At 38.2% G+C, this 16,325-nt stretch overlaps 2 protein-coding genes across 11 annotated transcripts in view; one reads left to right on the top strand and one right to left on the bottom strand.

Annotated features, from left to right (window-relative positions):
- rimbp2 (RIMS binding protein 2) overlaps positions 1-2,208 on the top strand; it is a 94,434-nt gene extending 92,226 nt beyond the window's left edge. For 8 of the 10 annotated variants that reach the window (XM_024276045.2, XM_036213640.1, XM_036213646.1 and 5 more), the window contains one exon: positions 166-2,208. In XM_024276045.2, coding sequence (XP_024131813.1) covers positions 166-363 — 198 coding nt within the window. In that variant the 3' untranslated portion in view covers positions 364-2,208. The remainder of the gene's footprint in view (positions 1-165) is intronic. The other 2 variants (XR_002919680.2, XM_024276044.2) reach the window with 2 other exon arrangements.
- A 45-nt stretch (positions 2,209-2,253) lies between these two features.
- Positions 2,254-16,303, bottom strand: piwil1 (piwi-like RNA-mediated gene silencing 1). Its single transcript, XM_024276051.2, has 22 exons — positions 16,228-16,303; positions 15,960-16,017; positions 15,771-15,860; positions 14,440-14,542; positions 12,298-12,426; positions 11,987-12,201; positions 11,481-11,602; positions 11,275-11,355; positions 9,203-9,400; positions 8,980-9,088; positions 8,401-8,530; positions 7,315-7,432; positions 6,377-6,491; positions 6,105-6,292; positions 5,808-5,880; positions 5,471-5,671; positions 5,209-5,312; positions 5,001-5,071; positions 4,753-4,906; positions 4,394-4,519; positions 4,155-4,302; positions 2,254-2,634 (listed from the first exon to the last, which is right to left on the bottom strand). Exons 3-22 carry the CDS (start codon positions 15,837-15,839, stop codon positions 2,518-2,520), a joined length of 2,571 nt encoding a protein of 856 aa, XP_024131819.1. The 5' UTR covers positions 15,840-15,860; positions 15,960-16,017; positions 16,228-16,303; the 3' UTR covers positions 2,254-2,517.
- Between the last annotated feature and the right edge of the window lie 22 nt (positions 16,304-16,325).

Here is a 16,325-nt window from a genome sequence, read left to right as displayed (position 1 = left end):
TGACAGAAGGTGTGGGTGGGAGGGGGCATTTTCCATGTCACCGTCCACAGGACATCATCCAGGGAGGTAGACGTCAGACCTGTTGTGACCCGTAAGCAGCGGGGGAGGAGGGACTGTGGCTGACTTTTTAATGCCCTCAAATGTCGCTTGCGGGTCTCCCGTTAGGTTCCGTTGGAAAAATCGGGGGCGCCCAGAAGAGCAGCCTCTCCCACAGTGGGTCCCCTCATCCGTGGCTCTGGCCCAACTTCTGTGGGGCCTGGCAGTCCCGTCAGGGCCTCAATGGACATGTACTCCCACAAAAAGGAAAAGGGACTACACTGCAAAGGGAAGAAACAATTTCAGAGACTCTGCGCTGTAAAGTAATGTCTCAATATATGTCATCCACTTCCTCAAATTCCGTGTAATTAAAGAAGAAAAGAAGATATATATCTATAAATATATATCCACTACAGTGCACAGGTGGCATTTTTTGAGACTAGCAAATGCTTTATTCTTTTACATCTATTGTACAATGGAATATTTGTATTTTGTTCTTGGTATCAGCTACATATTTTCAAAACTACATTTCATATCGTGGTCCCATGACCTCATGGCATGAGAAGCTGTAGTTCTGAAGAACTTACCTCCAAGTCTTCAAGTTTTGCAGTAAATCAATTCTGCAATTTTGTCTTGTTTTGGGGGTAACAACATGAGTCTGGCTAGCATCCTTCTATCCAAGAATGTCACTCAACAGAGGGCTCAGCTAAAGTCCATCAGTGTTCTCCCACTGGGTTGACTTGAAGGTGTCTGCAGCAGCCAGTTCCATGTTTGAAAGGTTTGCATGATTTACTTCAAAACATTCCCTCCTCACCTTTCTGAGAGCGGACTTCACGGTGGAGCGTAAACTGACAAATCAGCAGAACTTTTTTTCTGCCTTATTTTGAGCGAGAGGCGTGTCATTCCTATAGGCATTGCAGGCAATTACAAAACCAAGCACATTCTGTATCTACAGCGGGGGTTGTAGATCCACCCTTCATGTATTTGCCTTATAATTGCACAATGGTTGGTCCCAGCTGAGTATGCAGATCCATTCCCATCATGCATTTCTGAGGGTTTCTGCCAAAAAGAACCGTTTGCAGATGTTACTCCTCACTCGTAATATGCAAGATGTCTGATGTTTTCTGTTGAGCCAGAGCTAAAATACTGTTAAAGCCTCTTGTTGATGTTGTCCTCCCTCCCCCATGCGGAGCCCAAAATAGACAAGGTTTTAGCATTGTGCTGTAAATGTAGAGTGCAGATTTTGCTCCCATCTTAGCAGATGTTGGGGCTACACAGGATTATATATTTTTGGATTTGAGGTCATTCATCTCAAATTAAAGAAAGTAAATGGTCATTTTAACAGTTATTTGTATTACAGTTCCTAGAATTTTTGTTAATTGTGCTGCATTTGGGTCATAGCATGCAACACTTGGAGCATCCCAAGAACTGTAAGGATTTTTTTAAGTCGAGTGAAACACAAAACTACCTCTACACTGACACCCCCCACCCCAGACGACCATTGTCCCGGCCAATCTGTCATTGATGCCTTTTCAGTTTCCCCAAATCCATTTCAGTACTGTATCTCCATAGATTTATAATATCTACACTTTACTGTAGTGTGAATGTATGAGTTGAAATACTATATCAGATGTGCTGCCACCATCCCTAGAAAAGAAAATTTAAAATAGAAGCGCAGGAGCACACGTCCATGTGAGAAATGAAGGCAGTCCAAGTCTCCACCCGTTTTCCATTTTATCTTTGTTTTGAAATGTATTTCCAGTGGACCCAAGTTAAAACAGAACTGCCAAAAAATAATAAAAACCCCATCAGGAATGTTTCCAGTACATTCTTTCAGAATAATTTACACAGCAGCAAAAAGGTTTTCCAAAATTCATTCATTGCTTTGGTTCTTTTACAGTGACTGCAGCTTTTTTGTACTTTGTCCATTTGTAAAATTGTTTTTAAATGTTTATACTTGATTTTCAAACTGCCTTTTTTGTACATTTCTCTTTATAATCAAACAGTGCAAGCTTTCCCTGTGGTGTCTTGGAGACCATATTGTTAACTCTGCAACAGTGTGCTAGCTTTATGATAATTATCAGCCTACATTGATGGTTATAATTTACTGTTTGGGTGTGCATGTGCAATTTTTTCTAAGAAAAAATATAAATAAATTTGATATTTTGTAAAGTTTGAATGTGTGTTTTATATTCAAATACCCCAATGACAGACAGCTGACAGCATAAAATAAGTTTATTATTTAACAACTTAAGAGAGGTAAAGAAGATCTTCTAAACCTTTGCCAAACACAAGTTTTGTTCTCATGGACACGAACACTATGTGTACGTTTATTTTTCAGAACACTACATTAAACAGATTGGGCTGTCTGCCAACAATGAGAAACAAAAAAATTCTCTAAATCTTAAATGTGTGCATCAGAAACAGAAAACTTGCAACAACAAATCAGCCAGATCTGAACTTGGGACTGGCTTCTGGGGCTCAAAGGTAAAAGAGATAGTTGTCCAGTTTGATGTGGGGCTCTCTGTGAATGGACTGCCCCACCAGAAAGGCCAGCTTGTGGGCGTACTGGCATGGAGCAGGCACACGGATCAAACCCTGAAACAGAAAAAGTAACAAAATCAGCAGTTCAAAAGCTGGGAAAATGCAACAGAAAGGCACATTATTTAAATAAAAAGCATATTTTTAATTGGAAGAACCTGCCCGATTCTTAAAGCAAAGGTGGAAAAGTTTTTGATGCAACTGTTAGAAACTAGTTTCTTTCTGAAAGAGAATTTAATCAGAGCAGAAAATATCTTTTCCTTTCGGGATCGCCACAGTCAACCAGGTTTGGTCTGATTAGCATATTGTGTTTGGCCAAGTTTTTACATCAGATGGCCTTCCTGACATAACCTTCTGTATTTATCCGGGCTTGGAGCAGACACAATGAGACCCTGGTTTATGCCCCTTGTGTATACATTCATTTATTCCATTTAAATATGATGTGCTTTTTAAAATACAGTAGAGAAATGTTGGAGAATCACCTTGAACCCTCGTTATCTTGTGGGGTCCAGATGACCCACCCTTACATTGACATGTTATCCCTCCCATGACAAAGATGGACAGGATTTGATGTCTACCAGAGACAGACACACATATATATGTATATATATATTTTTTTAAGAAGTTCAGTGCAGTTCTTGTGCAGGGGTCGGCAACCTTTAACAGTAAAAGAGCTCAATTTTTACTGATCAAAACCTAAAAAGAGCTGTGAAGTTTTACTGCAGCCTTTAACAAATTTGGATTTACATTTGTTACCTTCTTTTATAATCATAAATAGGGATTATGTCTATGTTTTGGCACGAACGGAAGCAAAAGATCAAAAGAATCAAGCATCTGTCAATTTTTTTGTTTTTGTTTTTACATTTGACAGAAGCTCAAATAAATATATCTATATTTTTTAATAACAGATGCTCTGTTTCAAACAGAATCATCTCAGGGCAGCTCTGGACAGCTATTAACCATTGCTGTGCAGCATAAGATAATATGTGCTTTTAAGTCATAAGAGATCAAACTTTTTACCAAAGTTTTGCTTAGCATATAAAATCTGTTCATTCTGGAGGGAGCGTTGAGCAAACAAGACGTCTTCAGCTCAACAGGGATGTAAAAACCTACATACCTCATCTATGCGCACCTCGGCCATCAATTCATAAATTTAACTAACCTAAATTAAATAAATAGGGATCAAGTACTCCTTTAAAAAATGACTAATTTCTTTTTACTTCAGCCAGATAGCCACTATGGAGAGGTAAAGAGCCGCAGGTTGCAGACCTCTGGTCTTGTGGGTTGACCAGATGACTCCACTCCCAGCATTAACATGCCGTGAAGAGCACAAGGTATAGTCAAGTTGTTAAGAGAGGGAGCCAATGACTATAAGACAAGTAACATCAAGATTTTAACTGGAAACCACAAGACTGGATGAGTTTCACTACAAAACCTGACTACTAAAACAGCCAAGACCCCATAAAGAGACTGCATGAAACAAACTGAAAAGCGGCTCCAAAAACCACAGACATGCAACACCCAAAGACGACGCGTTGTTTTTTTTTGTAAACTGAAAACACAAGATTATTTCTCACCTGCCAGTTGTAGTACATGTGGCAAAGTTTGTATGTGAGCCGCTGCATATGATCCGGTTTGAGTCCGCTGGTGTCGTACACCACATTGTAGTGGGTCGGTGAGACGCTTCCACACCTAACAGCCTGGCTCACAATGAAGAAATCGTACCTGTAGGAGATGCAGCATTGATTGATCATTGCTGCTGCCCTGATTCCAGCAAAAACAAAAGGATGCTTATAGAGCGGTGAAGACAGCGTACCACTCTGGGCGCGTGACCTCTGTATCGATGACTGTCCCTGGTGGAGGGTTGTTCACTTTGCCATTTATCATGGCAAAAAACCTGCTGCTGATGCGCTTCTTCACCACAACCACGGTCACTTTTGGCCTTCAGCAAGAAATCAGAATAAGAAAAATCACTTTCTTCAAAATACTGCTAGCACCACACTTAAAGAACACTGAAATGTTGAATGCATTTATTACTGCAGCAGAAGACAACTTTTTTTTTTAAAAGTCACTGGTGTTCAGGTTTGTACTGTTAATTTGGAAAAACTACAGGGTTCAACTTGAGCTTCATGAAACAGTGTTTTTTGAAGAAAGAAAGAAAAAAATTGGACCCACTCGTAGTCTTGTCCCATGGACTTGATGGACTCCAAGATTTGTGAAATCTCGTAGTTGACCACGCTGTGCAGCTGCCCGTCCCCCACGCCATCTCGATACACAATGATGCGTGATGGAAGACAGTTGTTGAATTTGAGGTAGTCTTTCAATGCCCCTGATAAAAATAAAAAATAAAACACCACTATCAGTCCCAGAAGTTAATGCTTTTTTAATTTGAAGAAAAGTTCAGCTAAGCAAAAGCAACTTGCCAGCGAAGGCCATCTTCAGTCCATCCATGAGTTCTTGACCCTTGTGCTGCAGCACACACTTGGAGTACCATCTATATACAGATATAAAAAAAAGATTAAAAGCACCAACTAACCTGATCATTTGTGCACATTAAAAGTAAAAATTCAGACGTATAAAGGAAAGCAACTAAAAATGCACGTCTTAAAGCTGGCTGTAGTGGTTACAAACCTGCTCATGGTGTGGTTGAGGCTGGCCACCATCGCACCAATGGACCTTTTCCCCGCAGAGATGTCATGGTAGCAGTCAATGCCCACGATCATCAGCTGCTTGAGCTGCAAACATTGGTCAGCTAAATCAAAGTGATCGTTTCACAATTGTAGGTTTTCCAAAAGTGAGTTTTTTCATTAAGTACAAGTTCATGCCTATACAGGATGAAAAACATCCTAACAGATTGGCATCTTGAAAAAATCGAAGTTCAGACTAAACTTACAGGGATTTCAACACTCCAGAGCTCGCCTCCCATTTTGCAGGACATCTGCAGGGCAATCTTGGTAGCCACAGTCATGAGCGCCTGTGGTCGGCTGAGCGTGCGGGACACCACACACTGGCTGGGAGTGGGACACTCCACACAAAGGTACTTCTTCACGTTGTCATACTTGTCTTTCCTGTTATTGGGAAGAATCACCACCACCTAATAACAAATGGTACAGCCCAGACAGAAAACATTTTTTTTGTTTGTTTTGTTTTAATGAACCTTCAGTTACAGTTTGTCAGTGAGAGCATCATAGATCTAACGTTGTTCTGTGTTTAAGTGTTAAAACACAAACCATCTGTGTGGACCCCCCAACATTCTCCCGAAGAGCTCTGAGAAGAGATTCCTGGTGGTCTTCGTACTCGATCCTACAGATAAACAAATGTAGTTTTAAAAAAGTCTAACTTTGATCATTAAGTATTTGAAAGAATTTTGCTTAAATGTTGATAGCTACATTTTTCGTCGGCTAAAATTTGAGCTTCACAAGCTGTGCTTCAAATTTAAGGAAAGGTTAAAAGATTTACCTTGTTTAAAAAAATGGTGTCAGGATGCAGGTAAAAACTATAGAGGAGCCATTGTACAGTGAACTTACATAACAGCTCTCTGCAGTCGCAAACCAAGCGGACCTGACACTTTGCCGAGGGTCTGCAGGAGGGACTGAGCTTCATTGGAGTTGCGGCGTGTGTAGAGCAGGATCCAGTCATTCAGTGGAGGAGAGCTGATGATGGGTATTCCCCTCATCTCTCTGGACCAGTCACCTGACATAGGGTTGTACTCGTACTGAGAGACAACAATTACATTTGAGTTCAGACCGTCAAGTGTGTAACACAAATCCATTTGTAACACAAAAGCATTTAATCATACCGATCTCTGTCCTTGGAAGATTCTCTCTGGTCCAAGCACTCTGGCAGTCAGGTTCAGCAGATGTTTATCAAAGCCAAGTCCCCACTTTTTCAGCTCGTCCTGCACAGCTGCATTCCTGTTAAATAGTGTGAGGAAATGGCGCACACACACACCAGAGTTCAAAACGGAAAATTATAGAGGGGTGATGCAGGTTATTTTCTCCAGCCAACAGGTCAGTGAGCAATTTCGCATGATGTAGCAGATGTTTTCTTTCAACCAAACTCAGGCAAGTTTTGAAAAAAGTTTAATCCTTTACTGCACCACAATGCCATGAATTTAATTTAAAAAATAATAAAAATAAACCTTTTCACAGTAACTTTTAGGTTAGAATCAAAATAGATTGTCATGATTATTCAGACAAAAATTATTTGCATGACAGCACTAATTTACACTAAAAATGCATCCAGGACTTATGCATCTCAAATGTTCACTGGGGAAATCTGAAGTTAAAAGATAGATTTCCTCCATTTCCAGGATTATTTTGCTAAGCAATGTTTAGGTGATAAATGGACATTTTTTTTCCTCAAGGAGATATCCAGCAAGTAATAGTTAGGGTTTGCATAAAAGAACCAAATGGATCTTTCTTTTAATATGCAGGGTTAATTGATCAAATCCATGAATCTTCTTTAATTGGGTTATTTCTTTTATCTTTTAGAGATTCAGCATTGGTCAAACGAAATATAGCTCTCCATCCAAAAGTGCATTGTTCAGCTCTGAAATATTGTTTAGTCTTCAGTGGATACACAAATATTTTTTCTTAATGGTCTGGTTAAGATTTAGATTCTTAATGTTAAAGCTTGGTAACCCATTATGTCGAACAATATTTGTATGTACAAGTACACCACCACACATTTACTGGTCATTCAACATGCTCAGCTAAAATGTAATTATGAGCCCACCCGTTAATGTCTTCAATGAATCCACTGAGACAGCTGATTCTCTTGTCAGGGCTCAGTCTGGTGTGCTCGCTCAGGTCCTTCATGATGGTGAAATCACTTCGCATTTTATCAGTCAAACCTGTAAGACATGAGTTGATTCATACACAATGTAAATTGAAGCATTTAATAGAAAACAAAACAAGTAAATATTTTTGAAATCAAACAAGAAACTGTGAAAAACAAGACATTAAAACCATAAAATAAAATAAAAAATACTTAAAAATTAACAAAACAGAAAAAGCGCAGATAAAAGGCTGTCAGCTGTTCTATACTCGGCTAAAAGCAGAAAAGTTTCCAGCTGACATCATCATCATCATCATCATCATCAAGGCTAACCCAAAGGGCTGGATGAATGAGAGGATGATTGAGTGGCTGAAAGAAGTTTACATTAAGAGACCTGATAGCCAGTTCCACAAACCTCCATTCCTATTGATCTGTGCATCCTTGTGTATTCATCTTACAGATGCTGTCAAAACCCTAATGGAGCAACTTAACAGAGTTTGCCATGAATCTTAGCATATCAACCAACTAACACCAACTGCTAGACATCAGTGTTAATGCTGTTTAAAATTAAATTGGAAGATTAGTGGGACTATTGTATGATAGTCGATGAACACAAATTCACCAAGACAAGAAGGGGACACTGAGTGAGTTACACCACTATCTGCCACTGGATGGTGGAGACCTGAGTAGAGACATCACTCTCAAGTGCGACCCGGGCCTTCATTAAGGCTGAAATCATTGCTGAACAGCAAAGTAATGACAACAAATAATGACTACAAGGATCCAGACATGCTTGATGCTGAGATGGCTTGACCATCAACTCTGACACCCAAGATGAAGAGTTTGATGAGCTTGTGGAAGAAGAATAAACTGAAAGAGTTCACTGTTTGGATTTTTGGTGTTACAACAATGTTGAGAATTATTGTGAGTAGAACAAAACTGGATTCATCTGACTGTCTTGCTTCACTTGATGTGCCTTATAGTCCAAACTATACAGTAATATAGAGCCATAAATTGCACAAGAAGGGAATAATAAGACTGGACCTGTCAGGTAGCACAGTTCAGGGATGAGCATCGCTGGCCCGGGAGGGGGGCCTCCGCCTGGTCCCGTCCTCTTCTTCACATTGCTGACCAGCAGGACCTGGTTTCCATCTTTGATGTCCAGACCATATTGCTTTGGAGGGAACGAAAGGTTTTAATGTGGAAAGAAGAATATTGTCCTCAAAACTGTTATTTTATTTTCATGTTTGACACAACTAAGATAAACTTTTTGATGAGTTTTTCCTTTGTGTTTAACTGCAGAGACAACTTTAGTTTTTAAAAAAAAAGTGTTTAAATTCACAACACTGTGCAAGAAGTTAGTATCTGTGTGTTTGCATGAGCCTGAATGACATCATGAGATCCTATTCATTTGTAAAAAAAAAAATAAAAAAAAATGAAGCTTCAAATCTACAAAAACAAAAAAAATAAAATAAAAAATAACCAACTCAAACAAAAATACCAATGTAGAAAATGGCCAAACAAAACAACTCTTAACATAAAAAGATTTTACATCTGGCATAAAAAGCTTAGCTACATTTGTTCAAGGCATACTCAGCTTTTTTTCAGTGTTCAGCCACTTACTGTCTTGTAGTAGTTGATGAATGAGATGTCTGTGTCTCCCCTCTTGAAGGTGTTGCTGGGGTTGTGATCCCAAGCAATCTCATCGATCCGATAGGTTTTATTGTTGTACCTAAAACACAGAGTTAATGAAAGCTGTCAACATATTTTTCAGCACTTACCAAACAGCAAATATATATAGCTATATGGCAAGAAATAAGCAAAAAATGCTCATGTATAATTTTACTTTGTGAGAACAATGAGTCCAATGAGCTCCTTGGCACAGGCATCAGGGAAGCGTTGATTTCCACACTTCTGCCTCAGGTTGATCATGAAGTCCAACACAGTCTCACTGCGCAGCACCTTGTGGCTGACGTCCGTGCACAACATGATGGATGATTCGTACTGCAAGATGGTGGTAGAGTACCCTGGCCAGATGGTTAGGCTAACACACAAGACAAAACAACTCATTTCATTACTTTAGCCATGATAGAAGCAATATAGTTAACATGTGCAAAATGATTTCATTGGACTGCCTTTGGAAATGCCTACATTTTAAATCAGTTAGTCCTAGAGTTAAACTGCAATTTTATTTAAAAAAAAATGTAAAAATTCAAATTCAAATTGTATTTTTGGTGTTTTTAACATGTTCTTGTCGCATTTTTCCCATGATGGAAGACGTGTAGAAAAAAATTAAGCTTAAAATTGCTTTACTGAGTATTTGTTCAAACTGTAATTCAGGAGCAGACAAAATAAATGCAGTAAGAAGAAGTTTGTAGCAGACATAGAAGCTACTACAATAGCAAAACAAGCTTGGATTTAAAACTAGAAGCTCCATCTATCAGGTCTTTTTTTCCTCTACGCTACTTGACTCCATTTTCTCCTCCGTTTCTTCTTCGCTGGGGTTTTTTGCCCACTTCACTAGCTGCATTTCTATTACACACTTGCGCAAAACTATCGAAATTCTAGGAATTTCAAAAAAACAATGATTGGAAATGACACTGTTTCCATTAAATCATCATTTGCGATAAAGCACAAACCAACTAACGCGATAAGTCATTAAAAACACGACGATGAATGAGAACAGGTATTTTTTTATTTGATTCACTAAAAAAGGAGCATTGCGGTGACGTCACAGCTCTGTCCGGAGACCGCGTGCTGCACAGTCTATTGACAGTCTCAGGTGCATGTTCAGCGTTTTTTTTTTTTTTTTTTTTTTAAATAACCATTCCAGCAAGTAAGCTGCTGGACCCTTTTTTCTGTTTAAAAACACGTCCATTTAAGTTTCTGTCCCTGCATTCGCGCTTTTCATCAAATGAGACTTCAGCATCTTACTCAGGCTCCAAGCTGCAGAAGTGTAGCTGCTGATGGAGCGATGAGGGAAATCTTGGTGATTTTATTATTGAGGAGCTGCACGATTCCGTATGACACTCAACTTATGAAGAGCTGTGAAGCTGTTGGATCTCTCCTGCCGCCCGCTGTCCTGCGCTCAGGACAGACATCTCATACAGAGGCGCATCTATTTCGAAAAAAGTGTTTCCATTACAGTTTTGCGAAAAATGTTTCGAAACTACCCAAATACCACCTCCTCTAAGCGCAATTTTTTTTCCCGAAAAATGCGAGTTTTTTCGAATTGTTGTGTTTCCATTAGGAGGATTTATTATCGAAATTCCAATTTACTAAATTTCAGAGTTAATGGAAACGCGACTACTGTCATGCTCATTAGCGGCCCCTAGTGGGCTTCTATGATATTCTAAAAAACAATTAAGGCAAAGAGGAGACTGGGAAATCCTTCAGGAGTTGAAATGTCACAAAAGTACTCCATACTGATACTTTGTCATAGGATGTCCCGATCTGATCACGTGATCGGAAGTTGGGCCCAATCACGTGGTTGATGACTAGATAAAAATCGGACGTTTTCCACCGATAATGATCGGATATTTAATGTATTCTTCTTATTATTCCAGAAAAATGATCCGAACCATGACCCTAAAACCGTGACACGATCCAAACTGTGAGTTTTGTGATCTGTTACATCCCTAGTTTATACCATCTATACTCTGCCTTATGATTTCCACCACAAATCGACTATTTCAAAAGTTCATAGAACTATATCCTTTGCATAAGAATTTGGAACGCAGCATAAATGCTGAAAAGTTTTTTCACCCAAGTTTCTGAGTGACAAAGAAGATAAAGTTGGCATGATTTAAGGTTTGTTGCAAATTACATTAAATTTCTTAATTGAGATAATTACATTTTTAACAGTAACTGGGTTTTTAAAATCTTACAACTTGTATGACTTAAATAAAAATGCTGTACCTGTGTTGTGGAATGTTGAGTGGAGTCTTGGGGTTGTAGTAGTTGCGTCCAATCTGCTGCATTTCCAGAAGTCTCAAGACCCTGTAAAATACTTTTTTTTTAGCAATATCTTCTTAAATTTGCCAGAAATTTTACTTCTTTATGCTTTATGTTCTGTATCACCCCCTCCTCCAAATTAAAAAAAAAAGACAGATGAAAAGACCTACCTTTTGAAGAGGATGTTGTAGAACTGAATACAGACTGGGGATGTTGGCGGCAGTTCATTTGTCAGAGTGACAGTTATCAGGACCTTCTCACCACTTTTGGTTTCACTGTGCAACACAGTTTCCTAAGCATAATGAACATTGAAATAAATCACAAAATAAGTCAGAATCTTTTGGTAGGGACACACAACGGGGATTAAATTTAAAATTGCCACTGGGTTTTGTTTTTTTAAGTTTAATTTGATTTTTGTAGCACTGCACTACTGTATTCAGCACATTTTAAGTCCTCTCAGGTAATAAGGGTACTTGAATGGAAAACTATAATAATGAGTATATTACAGAAAACGACAATTATGGTCCAAATATATTAAAATATTTTCTTTGAATGAAGATAGACAAAAGTTTGTATCACCTAAAAAACTTGATCCAGAAAAAACACTTTCTTTAATGCTTATTTTAATGCCAAGTCCATTAAAAATATATACATCTTTAAAAACATTTGTTTGCACCTTGCAATGAAGTCTGCGTGGCAGAATGAGCAAAGCTCCATCAAAGGTCCGGGCATCCCCGATCACGTCTGTGTGTCGATAGAGTAGGGCAGTTCGAAGACGCCGAGACTCCATTGGTGGTTTAAAGTCAACATGATACTGGTACAGGACCCACTGAGGTCGGGACAGGATTCGATAGAAGTTTGCGGTCAACTGAATGGGAGATCCAGATGTACCTGTGAAAACATTTGAACAATTTTTTTTAGAAGCATTGTTGACACAGATTTACAGATATACTAAAGAGTTTCTGTTAAACATTTCAAGTAACAGACCACACTTGGACTCCTTCACATGTTCCATCAACTGTCTGGTGTTAATTCCAAAGTCATTGACATCCCGACGATGTCCACCTCTTTCTCCAAGTTTAACCTGCTGAAAGCCAGCTGAGATCTGCAGAAGAGCTAACAAGATACAAAAAAGAGGAGTGAGAATGGCTAAAAAGTGACATTTTATTATTTGACACAGGAAACATGACAGTTACCTAAAAAATTACATTTCAACGAAATATTTATCTTAGCATAAACAAATACAGCTGCAGTACAATAATGCTGCAGACATATTGGACTGTACAAAGACAAAAACCCTGAAAAGGTTATTAGTGTTATTTTTTAAGAGAATATGGCTTCTGTTGATTTTCGTTGCAGAAATGTATATTATAAACATGTTTTTGTCTGGGGGGGGGTTACTTACATTACTAGTACCTATGGAAAGTTTTGAATTTAAATCTCATTTGACAAATTATAGTGAAACCTCAAAAGGCTAGGCTCTCAGCGGCCAACTTGGATCAACAAGGTTTACAGGCCATCACCTATTCAAAAGTATTTGATATATTTTTTTTTAGCAATTTTTGCATGATGTTAGCAGACTTGCTGTTTCCTAAAAGGTTTACCCTTTGTTTTCAAGTTCTGCCACACATCTCTTACATTAGTGTAAAAAAAAAACTAAGCAGAAAATAAACTTCAACTTGTTTTCACACTTAGATTTTATTTTGTCGAAGAAAGAATAGAGCAGTTATTTGTAGTTTCTGAACTAAAGCAATTTTGAATAGATTAACCCTTGTGCTGTCTTATGGGGTGCAGATGACCCCACCCTTATATTGATGTGTGATCCCTTCCATGGCAAAGGTGGACAGGATTTCATGTCTGCAATGGACACCAATGAAGATGAATAAATCATTGAATAAAAAAAAAAAAATGAGGCAAAGATGAAATTCAATCAGGAACTCCAATGGATTTTTCAGATTACGGAAGAGTAACAGGTGCCACCATATGAGGACTGATTGGGGAAACAGAGGGAGAAAGACTGGGGACTTTCGTTGACACTAAAGACCAGCACAGGCGTAAAATGATGACAATTTAGAGGCACGGACCCGCTTCTCTCAATTCTGGCGTGAGAAGCGGAGCCATCTATCAGAATTCTGATGAAGAGGCCAATCCTGTTGCAGGATGCAAGCAGATTACCCTGGAATACAAAGGAGGACCAAGAAACATCTCCACCTCTGAGCATGTTCCAGTAAGGAAAAGACCTGAAGTCCACATAGGTCAACTCCAAAAGACCTTTTTTTAATTTTATTTTTTCCCTCCAACAAAAAAATGAAGATTTGTGAAAAAAAAAAGCTGATAATAAAACAGAATTCCTGTGAAATAATACCAAATGGTATTTTTTCAAATGTTAGGGCTGTCTGCAAGCTGAAGCCATGCAGGCAGACTAAACATCAGAAAGAACCCAGGATGGAGGTGTGCAGTATGAAGTGTGCCACCATGTGCTCATCTTAACAGAAACGGTTTATATATGTGGCACAAAAAAAATCTGAATTTTGCCTGAAACTTTCTCTTGCATTCTCCTTCAGAAATACGTTTATTTAAGTTTTTTTTTTTGTTTAATTGAAAATAAACTTAAACCCTTCATTCTATGTTGTAAAAATGGACCGGTAAACATTGTTGGGTTTGCACAGGAAAATTTAACTTTTTTCCCAGCCTGAATTTTCTGTTACTGCATAATTGTATGCTTGGTGTGTGAATACAACATGGGAAAAATACAGTTAGTGCCACATACGTGAGACTGTGCAGATTAAAATTACACCAGGTAATTAAGCAAGTAGTCTTTCAAATTGAAAATACAAAGATAAATTCAAAAGTAGAAAAAAAATTGAGATTAAGGCCCCAATTTTCAAAGGATAAAAAAAAACTAAAAATGCTAAAAAAAAATATATATATATATATATATATATATATATATTGCAAAAATAGGAATTCAAATGCCAGCCTTTGGGTGCAAAAAATATATAAATAGAATTTTACAATTAGTTCTGGTAAGGTATTCTTTTTTTGGGCCAATGCCAAAATTCTTAAGAATGTAAGTAGGAATAATATGTATATAGGATTAGTGTGATTTAATTAAAATTTTCTGTTTACCCTCAGTGGAATATGATCCTGGAGCACCTTTCTGTCTGCCTCTACCAACCAACTCAGTCTCTGCAAGAGGGGCAGGAGGTGGCACCGGCTCCTGGGATTTACTCTGAAAGGAGGGAGGGAAAATGAAAAAAATCAGGAGGTCCACTCGAGAAGCTTTTACAGTAAATGAAGAATATCAGAGAACGAACTAAAATAAAAAGCTTGAACATTTGTGTCAGCATCAAAGCAGACGGCTTACCTCACACAGAGTTAAGGTAATTTTGATAACGGCAGGTTTATATATTTCAAAGAAAGACAATTGTCTAAATATGTGCACCCAGTGCTTAACTTTTCTTGACTACATGGACCTGGAGGAGGGGTTAACGTGTAACCAAACCCTAAATCAACTTTATTTTTGTCTGTTTTACCTGTAAAAATGGGGCTTTAAAAGTGCTATTTGTCCTTGACACATTTAAAATCAACTTCTTTAATGCAAAAATAACTATCTGTTTCCTCATTTATTTATTTTAATTTCATATGTTTTATTATACTTGTATTCTTCTTTAAACCTGTGTAAACTCTGCTTTGCTCTGTTGTCTTATGTATATACATTTGAATATTGCCAATAAAATGTTGAGGGGGGAAAAAAAACAAACAAAAAACAGGCCAGTCTTAGACCCACCCTTCTGACTTGTGGGTGGAGTCAGCCAACTGTCCTGTTTGGTTACCCTTTAAGTCTAAGATTGGACTTAAACATACCAAATAGTTCCGACTGCAATCCTGTCTGCAGCTCACAGCTGCAAGGGGTGAATCAAATGTTGAGAACAAATTTTACAAATCTAGGTGGGTGAATACTTTGACCAAAAACAAAATTTAGCCTTGGACACACTTAAAATATGTGCAGGCCAGGCAATTCAGTAATGTTCATATTACACGCGGCCAATATGAATTTCCCTATTAGGTTTTGTGCTGGTCAACTGACATCAGCCTGATTCAAATGTTAATATTAATTTAGTTTTAAGTAGTACTTTTATTCTGAAAGGCACCAGTTGATATCCAAGTTTTTATTCCCTATAGACTTTATTGAACATTCTTTCAATTTACAAATGTTCAGATTCAGTTGTGCATTTATTCATTTCGCAGTTGATGTTGCTACTTAACTTCTTCTTGGGCCTAACTCTTTGGTTTCCTTCAGACATAAGAACATGGAAAATTACAACTTAAATCTCAACTTTGGTGTTTTTTAATTGTTCAAAAATGTGCAAGAAAATATTATTTTACGATACTCGCCGTAGAAAAAACGACTTAAATTGCACAAAAGTCAAGTTTTATCACCACAAGGTTGGTCTTACCGCTCCAGGCACGGCGGTATCTTGACCACGTGCTCTGCCTCGTGATCTTGCACGAGCCCGGCCAGACATTTTGGATCGTTTCTGGGAAGACTAAACAGGAAGATACAAAGAAAGAGAGAAAAAAAACCATTAACTTTCAACATTTCACCAAACAAAATGACCGTAAGACTGTCCCAGTCCCAACTGGACCTTGTGGTCTGTGTCGCCAACGAAAAACTCAAGTCCGACCAGGTTAACCTCGGGCGTTCTAAAATGGAGGGGGGAAAAAATCCAGCGTTAATTTCCAACCATTACCCATATTTTGAACACGAATATTCACTTTTTTTTTCAAAACTCGACGTTTAACTTAAATTAAAAATTAGTTTAATTGAAGTTAGCTATGTCACAAATTCTAAATTACTTTTTAACCTGTTAAACGTTTGTCAAAATTTCCAAAATGAGGTCCACATTCACTCACCTGCTCGGAGGAAAATGTTAATTTCCCGCTCTCCTTTCGATCATACTAGTAGATCGCTAAAGGGAAAAATCAATCCGCCGAAACAATTTTGCAGACAT

Source organism: Oryzias melastigma, linkage group LG9, assembly GCF_002922805.2.
Source record: "Oryzias melastigma strain HK-1 linkage group LG9, ASM292280v2, whole genome shotgun sequence".
NCBI classification, from domain to species: Eukaryota; Metazoa; Chordata; class Actinopteri; order Beloniformes; family Adrianichthyidae; genus Oryzias; species Oryzias melastigma.
The sequence above is the reverse complement of the archived record's forward strand: the minus strand, read 5'-3'. Positions and strand labels throughout refer to the sequence as shown.